The 16583-nt window shown below is 39.7% G+C and overlaps 1 protein-coding gene across 3 annotated transcripts in view; it reads right to left on the bottom strand.

Annotated features, from left to right (window-relative positions):
* Positions 1-5404, bottom strand: part of CB1H4orf51 (chromosome B1 C4orf51 homolog) — a 47445-nt gene extending 42041 nt beyond the window's left edge. Inside the window, exon 1 of one of the 3 annotated variants that reach the window (XM_060654047.3) lies at positions 4645-5404. In XM_060654047.3, coding sequence (XP_060510030.1) covers positions 4645-4877 — 233 coding nt within the window. In that variant the 5' untranslated portion in view covers positions 4878-5404. The remainder of the gene's footprint in view (positions 1-4644) is intronic. The other 2 variants (XM_060654049.3, XM_060654048.3) reach the window with 2 other exon arrangements.
* Positions 5405-16583: the final 11179 nt, after the last annotated feature.

The raw sequence follows: 16583 nt of genomic DNA, 5'->3' as shown, positions 1-16583 counted from the left end.
TTTCCTGTTTTGATGACCTTGACAACGTTGAGGATTAGTCGTCAGGTATTCTGTAGAATGTCCCTCATTGGGAGTTACCTGATGTTTTTCTCACGATTAGATGAGGGTAATATATTTTGAGGAAGAAAACCACAGAGTTAAAGTACCATTCTCATACCAAGGCTAAAGACTATCAGTATGGCTTATCATTATTGACATTTACCTCTCTCAGCTAGCTTGAAGTAGTATTTGTCAGGTTTCCCCACTATAAAGTTACTGTCTTTTCTCTTTCTATGGTCAATGGAAGAAAGTCGCTGTGCACAGCTCACACTTAACTACTCTGAGTTATGCTCTACCTCCTTGAGTACAAGATAACTACATAAATTATGAAAATGTTCTGCATGAGGGATGTGTCCTTTCCCCCCTCACTAATGAATTAATTTAGTCATTCATTTATCAGAGTATGGACTGGTGCCTATTTTATACTTTGGGCTATGATCCAATGCTGCTTTATTTTGTTGCTTAAATTTTTCCAGCTTTGGTCATTGGGAGCTCTTTCAGTTGGCTCCATCATTTTTGTTTTGTTTTGTTTTGTTTTGTTTGACACTTTCTTACTATCTGGCACTACAAGATACTCCAAACTCATCTTGTATATCTTCTGCTCCAGTCTGAGAATCACCATTTGTCCAAGAAACTCTGGTTCCTTTACTAGACGATAGTATTAAAAACTAAAATCTGGGTATTTGGTGTGCTCACTGTTCCAAGGTCTTATTTCTAGGCCCTCTCAGCCGATGTCCCATACTGATATGGGCTGCACACAGGGACCAAGGAAGCACATGTGTGCATACTAATCTGTGTATATACATAAGGCGATAAATGTTTCTTTACATAACCATCTATATCTATATTAAGCTAAACACGTGTTCATACTGATGTACTCAATTCTAATCCATTACTACGTGGATCATTCTATCCTCTTCCCTTTGTTTATCATTAAGTTCCCACTCCAACATCCACTGTCCATCTACTTGATTGTTCAGTTCCAATATACGTATACTGGTTTCAGAATTGTCGCCTGTCCCCCTATAGGAAACAACTTTATCAACTAGGGTACAGAGGTTATGTATTGTTCCTTTAGCCTTTTAGTCTTGCAATCTCCATTCATTTCTAAAGTCACTTAGATCCAGGGCCCGTGGGTGGCTCAGTCAGTTAAGCATCTGACTCTTGATTTCAGTTCAGGTCATGATCCTAGGTCATGGGCTTGAGCCCCATGTCAAGCTCTCTGCTGACAGCACAGAGCCTGCTTGGAACTCTCTCCCTCTCTCTCTGCCCCTCCCCCCCAAATAAATAAATAAACTTAAAAAAAATAGTTACTTAGATCAACACTTTATTCCCACACCTCCTTCTGTGAGCTTGTTTCATACATCTGTAATATACATTTATATCGCTTTGTCACATTTTGTATGCCATCCTGGGAACCCTCCTACTTCCTAAATAATTTCTTTAAATCTATACATATTAAATGTTACTCTTTGCTCTCTAAAGTACTATGGGTTTTCACAAAAACTTAATGTCTTATAATCACCATCACTGTTTCATATAGAATAGGTTCACTGACCTAAGAAATCCTTGTTCTTTACCTACTCAGCCCTCTCCTATCCCCTGTCAATCACTGATCTATTTACTGTCTTAGTTTTTCTTTTCCAAAATATCATATAGTTGAATATGCAATTTGTGCCTGTCAGACTAGCTTTGTACAGTTAGGGCTATGGAGCTAAGATTCATCCATGTCTTCTGTGGCTTAATACCTCATTTCTTTTTATTGCTGAATTATAGTCCACTGTGTGGATGTGACAGTTTTTTATTGATTCACCTATTGAAGGACATTTTGTTTCCTTCCACTTTGGGGCGATTATGAATAAAACTGCTATAAACATTCACATGCAGGTTTTTGTGTAGATGTAAGTTTGCAGATCAGTTAGGTAAATATCTAGGAACGTGACTGCTAGATTATATAGAAAGACCATGTTTAGTTTTGTAAGAAACTGCCACCCCTCTTTGTTTTTAACCGAGTTCCCTATTTGTTTCCTTCAAACACAAATAGCTTGTTTCCCTGGTGATTGTTTCCCTCACCAGACTATAAGCTCCATGAAGACAAGAGCCATATGTATGTTTTGAGCACTGATGTGGCCCCAGCATCTATCCTAAAAGATCTTACATATAGTAGCATCTTAATAAATATATGATTAATGAATGAATAAAAGAAATAATTTAATAAAAAAAGCATCAAGACTTAAAATTATTTATACCGAGCCATATCCCTGTCTAGGCATTCCAAAGGGCAACTTTTTTTTTTTTTTAATTGAAGTGCAGTTGACATACAATGTTACATTAGTTTCAGATGTCAAAATGCAACTCCTATTTTAACTTTGGCAGACAAGTGGAATTGATAACCCACAGTCTACGTTTTATACCACACTAATCTCCCTTCTTCCAATGTTTCTTGCATGGATCTTTCTTTTTGCATGTTTATGAATTTTATATATTTACTGTTAAAACTGATTCAGAACCAAATGATTGAGACTTCTACCAATTTTCTTCCATCTTGTTTTATATGGCTAGTCAATGTATGTGGTGAATAAATAAGTGAAAAAAAGGTCTTGTGTTTTGTATACTTAATATTCCCCTGCCTTAACACATTTTAAATAACCAGTCATTTTATATTTTGTTCAAAAATCCCCCTTGGACCATTTTCATTGTATAGCAGTGTAAAAATGTCTGCTTAGAGCCTTACAAAATTTTAATCAAACAGCTTTTGCTCAGAACTTAAGACATTTGCCTTGGGGCTAAAATTAACCAAGAAAAAGATTAAAAACAAAAGCAAATTTAGAATTTAATCAGTGCTTTCAAAATGAGCTGAATCTGCCCTTCATCTTCATTTATACACTTACTGCTTTTTAACCTGTAACAGAATAAGCTGTAGTTATGCCAATGATATATTTACATTTCTGAGGTCCCCCCAAAAAGATAAGCCTCACAAGGTTGGGGTCTTTCATGTCTGCAATGTCACAACCGAGGGCACTGGTTGGAATGATGTGTGAGATGATCACACTCTGAATAGGACACAGATTTGAAGTTCTGGACATTTTCACCAGATGTCGTATTTCTGTACTTTTTGAGTTACTAATTTTTTTTTTTTTTTTTCTGCTCTGATGATTGGATCTGTTTGGATACCAGATTTCAAACACTGTTTTCAGAGAAGATGACCCTGGTCATGCATAAAGACTCCTCTATCTGGCCAAAAGGTATTTCAGAATTCACAGAATTAGCAAAAGGATTTCCAAAAATAATTCAAGTGTCAACACACTGGAGAGCAACTAAAAATACAGAGACTAGAGGGGCGCCTGAGTGCCTCAGTCGGTTAAGTGTCTGACTTTGGCTCAGGTCATGATCTCACTGCTCATGGGTTTGAGCTCCACGTAGGGCTCTGTGCTGACAGCTCAGAGCCTGGAGCCTGCTTTGGATTCTGTGTCTCCCTCTCTCTCTGCCCCTCCCTCACTTGCACTCTGTTTCTCTCTGTCTCTCAAAATTGAATAAACATTAAAAAAATTTTTTAATAAAAATACAGAGATTAGAGTGTGTTGGAATAAACTAGACAAGGCATCTAATAGAAGAGTAATTCTGAGACATTTTAGTTTTCAGCACTGTTTTGGTGATTTGGAAAGACCCGGAAGGCAGTACAGTTAATAATTATTAGGGCATTATTTGAGAAATTACTCACATCTCAAGTTGGAGTCAAAAATCCAGTCGATTTTCAAATACATTTCCAGAATTTGGATGAGATAGTAGACAATTAATATACAGAAGGACATATTTCATAACATGTCCTCATAGTTTTCCACTTACGCTTTCTGTCTCAAACTCACTGAGCTATTTGTGGTTGTCTGATCGTACTTGGATTAAACACTTCTTTGCCTTTGTGCATATTCTCTTCTCTATGCAATATGCTTTTCCTTTCCCCACCTCCTAAACCAGCTCAGAGGAAACCTGCTTCACTGAGATCTTTCCAGAAACACAGTACCCCTTCCCCCACCACAGACACCGATAAAATGTCCTTCCTTTGTGATTACTTATTTCTATAGTTTCAGTCACCATATGAAACAAATTCTTTTTTTCTATGGGCCTTTCGTAAGACTGAGCTTAAATACTCAGACAATGTCTTTCAGGACCTCAACGCTTGCATTTATGGATAGACGATACAAGGTGGGGAAAAGAGGAGGATTTTGTCAACTTTCTTTCTGCTCTGAGGGAATTTTTCAACTTCTAAAAGTGGAAAAACTAGACAAGAAACAAAACTGAAATTCTCAGGAGCACCTCTTTGCTGAACAGAGAATACAAAATACCTACAATTTAATCAAATACTCACATTTTTATCTCTTCAAGAGTAGATAGTTATACATGATGTTGGGACTAAAAGAGAATATAATCATAATTTCAGCTGGTAACTGACATTTAGCTCTTCTTCCAGCTGACATTTACACAGGAAAATACACAGAGTTAAAAGTCTATGAAGGCTCTCAGGGTCTACAATACCTTCTTCCTCCTACTAGCATTCTTGTCTATTTATAGTGACATATCCAGGTGCAAATTACAAAGAAGTCTTACTGGTTACACTCAGGCCAATGCTGTCCTGCTTTAAGAGAAAATCGGCTGCATGTGGACTCATCCAGTTGTTTTTTCCGGTAACTGCCTGCATATGTCGTCACAGAGGAATGTGACCACCTTGCTTCATTCTGCCAAGATATGCCAGCCTTGCGTCTGATCAGATCGAACTCTTGAGAGGTGAGAGGGCTGAAGGGCAGAATAATTTGTGGAGTCAAGTAGAAGAAATGTGACATCGCTACGGATGCCCTGCTCTGAATGACAACTTTTCAAGCCCTCTACATAATGGAGAACTAATTTCTTTTTAGTATCAAGAAATAATTGACTGGGCTCACCAAACTTTGTAACTCTGATGCTCACAGAATGTATAGGCTTAACTCTCTTAAAGTTGCCAAGCAACAGAACGCAAAATTCCACAAATTCTACCCCCAAGCCCCAGATTTTAACTAGCAAATGCATAAGGTGTAGAACGTTCTGGCCTTTGCTCTGAGCAATATACTGCCGCAAATTATGTCAAGAAAACAGGGGGAAACTGCTTTCCTAAATAAAATAGTGAATCCTAATGATGGTGGTTTAAGAGGTGGAAATGAGATAAAAGAACAGTGCCAAGCATTCATTTTTTTCTAAAGACTGGGCTCCAAGGATCTGGAAGCAAAATGAACTGCTTGTGATGTCAACAATAACAGGTGACTCAGACAGCTTCTCCTACGTCATAGAGCAATGGTGCTTCAGCTGGCTATACAACTAAAGTCACCCCAGGAGCTGTTAAAATAAGCAGCAACTCAGACCTCACCCACCCCCCCATCCCACCCCCATAGAGCCTGATTTAACTGGTCTGGAGTAGGGCCCAGGCACTGGTATATTTTAAAGGCTGACTCCTGAAGAATTCTAAAGACAGCCGGGGTTAAGAATTAAGGTCATTGAAATACCACTGTGAGCCTTTTTTAGGTTGAGAGGTGATAATATTCAATCTTCCATTCACGTGATTTCCTCCATCCATCACTACTAAATATGTTTGCCTATCCTTCTCTGCATTAACAGTTCATTGGCAAATCAAAATAGGTTTTTCAGCTTTCATCCTTTTATCAGCTCTTGGAGGGGCACCTGGATGGCTCAGTCGGTTAAGCTTCCAACTCTTAATTTTGGCTCAGGTCATGATCTCACAGTTGGTGGGATCAAGCCCAGAGGCAGACTCTGCATAGACAGCTGGGTGCCTGCTTGGGATTCTCAGTCTACCTCTGTCTCTGCCCTGCCCCACTCTCCCTCTGCCCCCCCCGCCCCCCCCCCCCGCCAAAAAAAAAAAGCAAAAAAACCTATCAGCTCTTGGAGCAGTTCTCCACCTTCAGTGTTCATTCCCATAACCTGTGGAATTCTTTATAAATGCTGATGTCATACCTCATCTGGATGCAATCAGAGGCAACTCTGCCAGCAGATCCATCACCAGCATTGAACAACCAGCATCTCCATAGGTGTTTGGATGAGCACCTACGGGGCCTGCTAAACATGCAGAGGCCTGAGCCCTGCCTTCAGGGACTGCACAGGTCTGAGGAGAAGCCTAGGAATCAGCATACTTACATTGTTATGTGATGCTGATGCAACTGGTCTTTGAATACTGGGAATGGTGCTCCAGGAATAGAATTCAAACAGCCCTTTATAGTGAGGCTGGGGCGCCTGGGTAGCTCAGTCCGGTAAGCATTCGACTTTGCTCAGGTCATGATCTCACAGTTCATGGGTTCCAGCCCTGTGCCCCGCGTCGGGCTCTGTGCTAACAGCGTAGAGCCTGGAGCCTGCTTCAGGTTCTGTGTCTCCCTCTCTCTCTGCCCCTTCCCTGCTTGTACTCTGTCTCTCTCTCAAAAATAAAATAAAACATTAAAAAAGTTGTTTTATAGTGAGGCTAACATACTACGGGCCATGTTTCTTTGACAATAAAATTATTGGCAAATAATTTGTAGTATTTAAAGTTAGGAGTTTCTTTCCTTAAAACTGTAGCTGGGAATATAAGTACCCTCACCCTAGAAGAATTAGGCAAAGGTTTCAGACCCAGCTGCTGTTTTTCCCAAGGAACTGGGGCTCCTTGAGAAATCCAGATCAGATAAAATGGAGATGCAGAGGGAGGTAGGGGGCGGAAAACCTGGCTACCCAGCACCTTTGAACCCACCCAGTGTCAGGTAATAACCGTACATATGCTTCAACCGTTCTAGCGAAAACGGTGGTTTTAAAGAAATCTCTCCTGGCAGTATATATTATTTGGGGACAGGAAAATATATAGAACAGATTGTGAAAGATTATTTGTAGAAAACATTTAAAAGTTTTCTTCTTAGGTTGTGTGGCAGTCTATAAACAAATCTGTGACAAAATAAGCTCTTTAAAAAAATAAATTGTGGCATAAGTGTCCTTTATTATCACATTCCCATCCTTTATATTATTTTTGTTTCTTCTTCCCAAATAAATGATGATATCACTTTAGCAACTATAACCTCCAGAACCAAGAGTGGTGAAGCTGCAATTTAAGTGAAAGTGACTCACATTGGGTTTAGGGGGAATTAGAGTTTAGTTCATCAGTCTATTAGATGTTGAACAAGTCTGTTAAAAATAAGTCGAACTTCAAATTAGAGAATAAATAGAACAGACTGACTGAATGTATTATCATAAATATTTAAGCTCTAAAATCAGAATTCTAAAGGACTTCTCGCTCATTCTTTGTTCTCATTTTATCAGATGCTTCATTTCTCTTGGACACATCCAGTGCTGGTTTGTGTGGTCTGACTTGCTAGCTGAGAGTCTGAACTCTCTAAAAACCTCCGTTTGCAACTGAATGATAGCAAACTATGCCGTTCAGTCCCTGGTTTGTTAAATGTGAAGAAAATGCTGATCAAGAGCACTAGAACAATGAACTCTGGATTGTGAGTGAGATTTAGTGAAAACAGAAGCTTCCTGAGTGGCCTCATACCCAATAAAACCAGCAGGTGGCGTACTGGCAGGTGGGTAGGCCTTGACCAGGCTTCTAAACATAAGCTGATTATTCTAATGAGGTGTTAACAGGCATTGATGAAAAGAGTTTCGTGGTTAAATAAGTTTGGGACAAGTTGGTATAAGTGTTTTTTTGCTGTAGGACTTAGAGCCTTTGATATTTCAGTATGCCTAATGAATCATTCAAAGGGGCCTGGATAGTGAAGCATTTTCTAAACTTCCTTGACCACAAAACTCCATTAGTGGGGTGGAGAGCATCTCTGGGTATTGCTATTCTATGGAACAGTCCAAGAGCTGAAAAGGCTAGTGGTCTCTATAGCTAAGATAATGGCTGGTCTGCAGTCTCTGGAATTTACTTACCCTTGACTAGATCTCCAGTTTAAACCTTGGACAGTACTTTTTAAAAATTGGCGGTAATTTTTAAAAATTGAGATATAACATCAAGTAATAAAGGACACGAGTATACTTTACATATATGTACATTCACGTAACTTCTACCCAGATGCATAAATCTTGTCCCTTTCCAGTCAAAAGTTTGTGTGTGTGCACACACACACACTCATACCCACTATTTCCATCACTGCAGACTAGATATATCAAGGCTGTATTCTGTGGAGGCAGAAACTTACTGATGCCATTCCAAGACGAAACCAGGAGGAAAGCAAGTAATATAAAGGCCAGAAAAAGCGGGAATTCCCTTGAGAAAAAAGATCCCATATGAAGCCGAAGCTTCCATCTCAGCGAAAATCTGTTTCCCCCCCACAAGGTGCCAAATTCTGATATTTGGATAAGTGTAGCCAACAGCTGAATGAGCATGCATGTGTTATAGTGAATAACTGTTTGAGTCTGTCAGTTATACTAATATCAATTCTCAGTCCTTGATCTTAAAATACTTCTTCATACTTACCAATTCTGTGATTTGGAAATTTTTATTTACTTACGGATCAAAAAACGTGGTCTAGGAGACACAGGAAACCAGTTGCAACAGGACTAGATGGAAATAAAAGAAGGGTAAAGTGCAAAGGAACAGGAAAATAAAACTGATAAAATTAGTGAGGAGAAGCTTCAAAGAAAGCCTCGTGTCTTTCCTGAGATTTATTTTTGGTTATGGTTACTATTTGAAAATTGAAACCGATTACAATGTATACACTCTGATCCCAATTTTGTTTAATAAAAAGTATATGGGTGTGTAAGAAAAGACTTAGGGGGCTATAAATAAAAACGTTAATACTTATAGCTGAGTGGGAGGATTACATGTGATTTTATATTTTACATTGCTTTCTTTATTGTCTAAACGTTTTACAATGAATGAGTTCAGTGCCAAGGTATGATAGAAATTATGGAATACCAACAAGAGCAAGGAATTTTTACAAGAGAAACATGAGGCATCTCTTGTGTTCCTTTGGTTTTATGGGCTGTCAAGGGATCGAGGGAGGGCGGAATTGGAAGGTCAAAGAATGTATTCTTCTATTTGGGGTGGAGAGGAGTGTAATAAAATTTTTGTAGGAGTTTCCTTTTTCAAGTTACACTCAGACAATTATATTAGTTTCTTTGGGCTTCCCTAACAAAGTGCCACAGACTGGGTGGCTTAAAACAATAGAAATTGACTGTCTCATAGTTCTGGAGGCCAGGGGTCAAGGCATCAGCAGGGCCCATGCTCCATTTAAAACATGTGGTAGAACCCTCCCTCACCTCTTCCTCACGGCTGGTGGTTTCCCGGTGATCTCTGGCACCCGTTGGCTTGCAGCTGTGTCACTCTGGTCTCTGCCTTCATCATCACAGTGTTCTCCCTGCGTGGCTTTGTCTTCACATGACTGTCTTGTTATAAGGACATCAGTCATACTGCATTGGGGTCCATCCAACTCTAACATGACTTCATTCTAGCTGATCACATCTGCAGAATCCTTATTTCCAAATAAGATCACAGTCTGCGATCTTGGGGATTAGCACATCAATATATGTTTTAAGTGGCAAATTCAAACCATAACAGTGATGGTATATGATGGATACTATATGGTCAACAAGCAATATACTTTTCAAAACAGCTTGTTTCTAATCCATGTAATAGATCACTGAGTAAAGGGAAGTAGATTTGAGTCTGAGTCATACTGACTGCTTAAGCAAATCACTTCACCCCTCTGAAACTCATTTTCTACCCAATTTATCTACATAATTTGTTCTGTAGTAGAAGTATACATCACCGCCCAAGCCCAACCTCCCAAACCCCAAGAAACAGTGCCTTACAAACTGTTTTTGATGAACAAAAAGGAACCATATTCATACTTTATCCCACCCCCTGAAACACAGGTGGAGGTGGGCAACTGATTCCAAGAAACCCACCCAGAGATTTCCTTCCATGAGCTCTACTGCCTCCAAAAGATGAACAGGGCAATCACATTTCCATCAGGAATTTGAAATTGGGAACCAAGAAACTATGAAGTGTTAATGTGGGAACTAGAACTATAAAATAATGAGATAAAATTGGAAATCGAAAGGGCCTTGATGGTCTAAGAAAACAGTTATAAAAAAAGTAAAGTCTAGAATGGTACAGAAAAAAGAGAGAAGCAGAGGTGTCATGACTGAGACTTGCTAGTTCATGTGTGAGAGTTGCCTCCATGGTGTCTTCGGTTTTCTGCTCTTTGGATGTGATGCAGCTACATGTATGTTTTTCTTTCTGTTTTGAGTATTTATCCTGTCCAGTGTTCTCTGAACTTCGTGAATCTGTGGCTTGGTGTCCGCCATTAATTTTGATTTTTTTTTAAATGTTTATTTTTGAGAGTGAGAGAGAGAGAGAGAGAGAGAGAGAGACCACAGGCAGGGGAGTGGCACAGAGAGAAGGGTGTACAGGATCCGAAAATAGGCTCTTTGCTGACAGCAGCATACCACAAGATCATGACTGAGCCACCCAGATGCTTGGCCATTAATTTTGAATAGTTCTTAGGTATTATTACTTGAAATATTTCTTCTGTTTCTTCTCCTTTTAGTATTCCAATGGCTTATATGTTTTATCGTTTGAAATGGTTCTTGAATGTTCTGGTTTTTTCATCCTTTTAATCTTGCATTTCAATTTGGAAAGTTGTTAATGGCCTATTTTCAAGTTTAATGATCTTTTTTCTTGGCCATGTTGAGTATACTGATGAACCCATTGAAGGCATTCTAAATTTCTATCTTTTCTAGCATATGCTTTCAATACTTTCATAGTGTTTCCATTTCTTTGCTTAAATTTACCATCTGTTCTTATATGTTATCTATTTGTCCCTTAGAGCTTTGAATATATTAATCATAGTTTTTTTTTTTAAGTTTATTTTGAGAGACAGAGAGAGCATGTGCATGGGAGAGGGAGAGAGAGAATCCCAAGCAGGCTCTGCACTGTCAGTGCAGAGCTGGATGTGGGGCTCAAACTCACGAACTGTGAGATCAAAACCTGAGCCGAAATCAAGATTTGGATGCTTAACTGACTAAGCCACACAGACGTCCCAATCAGTTATTTTAAACTGTCTAATAATTCCAATATCTGTGCATATCTGAGTCTGATTCTGATGACTGATTTGTCTCTTCAAGCTATGTTTTTTTCTTGCCTTTGGCATGTCTTGTAATTGTTGAAATCCAGACATAATGTATTGAATAACAGGAACTGAGGTAAATAGCCCTTTAGTGTGAGGATGTATGTTAATCTGGCTAAGTGTTGGGATGTATTTCATGTTTGTTGTAGCTGTAGGTGACAGAAGCTACAAAATCCTCTAGTGTCCTTGTTTTTGCCTCCCCTCTTGATTTTGGGCTTCCTTACATACTCCTCCTCAGAGATAGTCTGTATCTTGCAACTCTTTCAATGGTAATTCACTGGCATTATCCTGAAGCCCTGTTCGGATGATGATAATGTGGGGAAAGGAGGAGTGTTCTATAAACTTATGATTAAATATCAGTCTTCTAAATTGTCCTGTGTCCTTGGGCTGTGATCTTTGCAAGTATTTCTCCCATAGTATAGCTTCCCTGACTCCTACTCCCTACCCCATTCACTGGCCACAGAGTTCCCAATCTATTCCCTTGAAGCCATGACCCCTGTTGACCTTGTTCCCTTTCCCATATTAGGTGAGGGAAAAAGAACAACAACAACAACAACAACAACAACAACAAAAACCACTAGGGGTTGGGAGGAATGCCCTTACCGTAGCTTGGATAAGGCCCCAGCAAAGTCTTTTCTCCTGAAGAGTAGTCCTTATGGAGAAGATCCTGGGTTTACTACACGATTACTCTTACTTTCCTCCTGTCAGCGCCACGAGGGGATTTTTCTTGGGTCTTCACTGTGACAACACGCTTCCTACAGGTAAAGTCCATGAAAGTGTGTGGGCCCCGCAAGACTGCAGCCCCAGGAGTTTCTTACTCTCCCACCAGTTCCCACTCAGACTTAAGCAGTTCTTCAGAGTAACCACTAAAGAATGCCTACTAATTTATGGCTCCAACAGTCTCTTCCAGATAAGCAGACCCTGGCTGTGACTCTGTGCCTATACCTCTATCCCCAGATTTCACGGTGGTGGTTTCTCCAGAGGTCCAAGAAAGAGAATTTTCAGTTTGACCAGCTGTCTCTAAGTTGTAAGGATGAGAGTGAAGACTTCCAAATTCTTTATGTGTCAGAGTTTAAAATGTAGGTCCTCATCATCGCCTCCTTTCCTGAAGGCTGAACTTTGATTCCTATCTTTGGATTTTCACGAGATCCCCATGTTTAAAGTAACTCTACCTTCTCCTGAGTGTGGGTCAACCATACAATCAAAAGAACTTTGTCCAAAATTCATTGCCTGTCATGAGTTGCAGCTTCTCCAACTGCATAAAGGAGGTAGTTAGGCTGAAGAACTCTAAAATCTTCTATTAATCAGTTATACATAAAAGGGAAATATTACCTAAGCTATACCACACTTTTTAAACCATTCCTCTTTAACATACTGATCCTTTCTTGTTTTCAGATGCATCTTCACTGTAAGGAAGGGTAAATATCCTAGTGGTGGTTAGGGGGTGGGAGGAATACTCTACTTGTAAAACTGGATTAGGGAAAGATATTTTCAATAAATAAGAGTGGTATATGGGCATCCGGTGGCTCAATCATTGGGGTGTCTGAGTCTTGAGCTCAGGTTTTGATCTGAGAGTCATGAGTTCAAGCCCTGTGTTAGGTTCCCTGCTGGGCATAAAGCCTACTTAAAAAAAAACAAAATAGAGGTATAGCCACATGAGTTTAAAAATGAGTGGCAGCTGACTACATGAATGTCACTTGTGTGTTCTGGTGATATATTACCAGCAATTGGGCTAATACTCATTTTCACAAAAATCATATCTTTTAATATAACATATCAATAACATTTATTTATATCTCACCTTAGTGCAAAACACAAAGCATACTCAGTCATCTGTAGTAGACATATGTTCTGTCTGCCTGGCATCCTACCTTATTCTGTAACTAGCACCCCGCTTATTTTGAAGTCCAAGTGTTTCCAGCCAATCCCAGTCCTCATACTTCTGGCCACAGAGATGAACTTGTGATCTTTCAGGCAGGGCAGTCTGAGTGCTTCCCTGAGATTTTTAGACTTGGAGCTATGGAGAGAAGTTCTTCCCCTGGACCCAAGTGCTGCTGGTTGCCACATCTTCAGCTACGTGAAGGAAGCTGGGAGAATGGAGTCAATACACAGAGGGGAAGAAATGAGACACGGAGAACCCTCGTGTTATTTATGTCCCTGAAAAGCTTGCTGAACCCCTACTTTTCCCCACATTATGACTGGATAAGCCAATAAATAGGATTTTTGCCCAAACTAGTAGGTTTCTATTATTTCTGGCCAAGAATCCTGGCTAATATAAAAACGGATGTTAAGTTTCATTTTGGTTTGGTTTTTAATGTCTAAAATATTATCTTCAAACAGAAGCAGAAAAGTCTACTGGAAAAAAAAAAATACATTGAGGCACCAGTTTCCAAAAGAACAAAATCTAAGATAGTAAGTTACAGAAGATAGGCCTTTAAGATCAAATACCAAGCAAGATCTTGCCATCTGGATTTATGCACAAATCTACCCTATACCACAGAAGCATCTATAAGTTATGAATATAATACCTGTCATGAAACTATGTTATAAGAAGTATGAAAAGAAGTTCATAAAGTGCTTTGAGCAACTTAGAAAACAGTATTTTCAAAATCTAATGTATATCACACTTAGGAACAATAAATTTAGATAAATTTCTTAATATTCTGGTTGTTCAATTTCTTTTCCTGTAAAATGGGGTCATAACGCCTCTCTTGACAGGTTGTTGACAGAATTAGTAATCGTCAATATGTGAAGCTGGGAGATCATGACTCAACATAAAGTTGATATGTCAAAAGGGAAGAGCCTGCCAACTCTCCAACCCAGGCATCTTTTGCCGGAGTCGATCCACATTTTGAAGAGGAGATGTGTGAGGGGAAAATCTGCTTCAGAGACTGTATGCTCAGGAGGAGACAGGAGAGCTCAAGTACAATGAAAATAGGAGTACTATGAGAAAATGAGAAATTGTCTGGTAACTGGTTCCTACCCCAGCCTGTGGGAGCAGCCCCTGTGAGGAGAGAGGCAAGGATCCTGTTCTCAGGGAACAGCACTATTTGGGGAACTAAAGAGTTTCACAGTTTGGAACACCTAAGCAAGGGAGGATTCTCCTACAGGAACGGCAGCAGCTAAAATAGCAGAGGCCCAAGAAAAGCCTGGGAGGAGCAAGCTGCACGTGAGAGTGTGAGCTTGTTTGTACATCAGTGAGGAACCCCAGGGACTTCCAAAAATACGTGACAAGAGGACTTTCGGGGACTGAGATCCTGTCTCATGATAGGACGGAATCCCAAGTCAGCAAAATTTGAGCATAAAACCTCATATGATTTTATTCATAAGAAGAGTGTTGATCTTTGAAATAGTTGGCTTCTATACACGACAAGAGTTGGTATTTAAGTATGAGCCTGATAAATGGCTTTACTGTCATCCTAAAATATCTCTATATGGAATTCTAACCACACCTTAACACTGGCCAGGCAGATGTTACAGAGCATTGAGGATGAGCTCACATGATTTCCTCCGTGTTAGTTGAAAGCAAACATTAATTGAGATTAAGCATTTGGTCTTGCTGTGAGTAGAAAAGTTCACTGACTTTCATGTGCACTCACCTTCCTCCCATCAGGAAGCTGAGGTGGCTAAGCAAAGTAAATTTCCCCAAGGTTACCTTTATGCATCAAATTTACAGGTAAATATTAATGTATTTCGACTCACATTAGCACCATCTACATTTCATAATACAGTTTTTTCTGAAAAAAAATTCAGTATTTTATAACTGCTTTTGTGCCACTCTAATATTTTGTAATCAAACATAGCACTAATGACCAAAATGGTGAACTTATATGAACCTCATGGAGCAGGAATTGTCATCAAGCATTTAGGTCAAGGGGGTTAAGAAAGTTCATTATTAGTAACCAACTAACCCAAATATGATAGTGGAAGAAAAATAAACAGGCTGCCGTCGCTTTTTGATTGTTCTTTTTCAAGGCACATTTTGACTTGTTCATCATTTTCTTCATCTCACCTGAATAACCATGCTAACATTTAGCAAGTACTGGTCCCGGCCATCACTCCGACACCCTACATGAGTTACAGTGGTTCATTAGATACACCCCTTACATGATGAGAACTCGACCTTCTGAGGTGTTTGAGAAGTGGCTTAGGAAGCATTTGTGTTTATGAAGCCCCATATGGCTTTCTTAGGCTTTAGGAGCAGCTGAGTGCCACCATCTATACAAACATATAGATCATAAAAGCTACTGCTTCTTTTCACAATCCTTGTACTTTACTAATTTTAGCAAGGGTGTCATGACTTCTATGATGGCAATCTACTGGGTGGGTGTGATGCTACAATTGTTTTCACTGATTTTTCCTTTTTTTTTTTCTTCTGTATTAAAGGTTGAACTGCATAAACAGTATCATATGCATGCTGTTCATTAACTCTTGTCTTCAGCGTGTACCAGAGCTACAAAAGCTACATGCACTCTTGGAAAGAAGTAAATAACCATATAAGAGAGTGATAATAAAGAAAGAATTCCTTGAGGCGCCTGGGTGGCTTGGTTGCTTAATCGTCCGACTTCGACTTCAGCTAAGGTCATGATCTCATGGTTTGTGAGTTCGAGGCAGGCATCAGGCTCTGTGCTGAGAGCTTGGAGCCTGGAGCCTGCTTTGGGTTCTGTGTGTCCCTGTCTCTCTGCCCCTCTCCCACTCACACTCTGTCTCTCTCTCAAAAATAAATAAAACATTAAAAAAATAAAAATAGGGGCGCCTGGGTGGCTCAGTTGGTTGAGCGTCCAACTTCAGCTCAGGTCATGATCTCATAGTTTGTGAGTTCGAGCCCCACGTCAGGCTCTGGGCTGACAGCTCAGAGCCCGGAGCCCGCTTCGGATTCTGTGTCTCCTCTCTCTGCCCCTCCCCAACTTGTGCTCTATCAAAAATAAATAAATGTAATAAAAAAATTTAAAAATAAATAAATAAATAAATAAATAAAAATAAAGAATTCCTTGCTAGGTTGTATTGTGATGGGTAATATTTTCAGTTTTGTTTTTTTTTTTTTAACGTTTATTTACTTTTGAGAGACAGAGAGAGAGAGAGAGCATGAATCAGGGAGGCACAGAAAGAGAAAGAGAGACACAGAATCTGAAGCAGGCTCCAGGCTCTGAGCTGTCAGCACAGAGCCTGACGTGGGGCTCAAACTCACAAACCGCAAGATCACGACCTGAGCCAAAGTCAGATGCGTAACTGACTAAGCCACCCAGGCACCCCGTATGATGAGTAATGTTAGCTGCAGCTCTAACTGCACAAGTAATTGTAGTCCCCTTAATGAAGTTTGGTACTGTTTTAGCAAAATGTCTGTCAATTTTGAAGCTCAGTTTAGAACAGAGCACCTTTTTACCGACCTACAGAAATTAATGGTAATTA

This window comes from Panthera onca, chromosome B1 (assembly GCF_046562875.1).
Source record: "Panthera onca isolate mPanOnc1 chromosome B1, mPanOnc1 haplotype 2, whole genome shotgun sequence".
NCBI classification, from domain to species: Eukaryota; Metazoa; Chordata; class Mammalia; order Carnivora; family Felidae; genus Panthera; species Panthera onca.
Note: the sequence above shows the minus strand (reverse complement) of the source record. Positions and strands in the feature narration are given on the sequence as shown.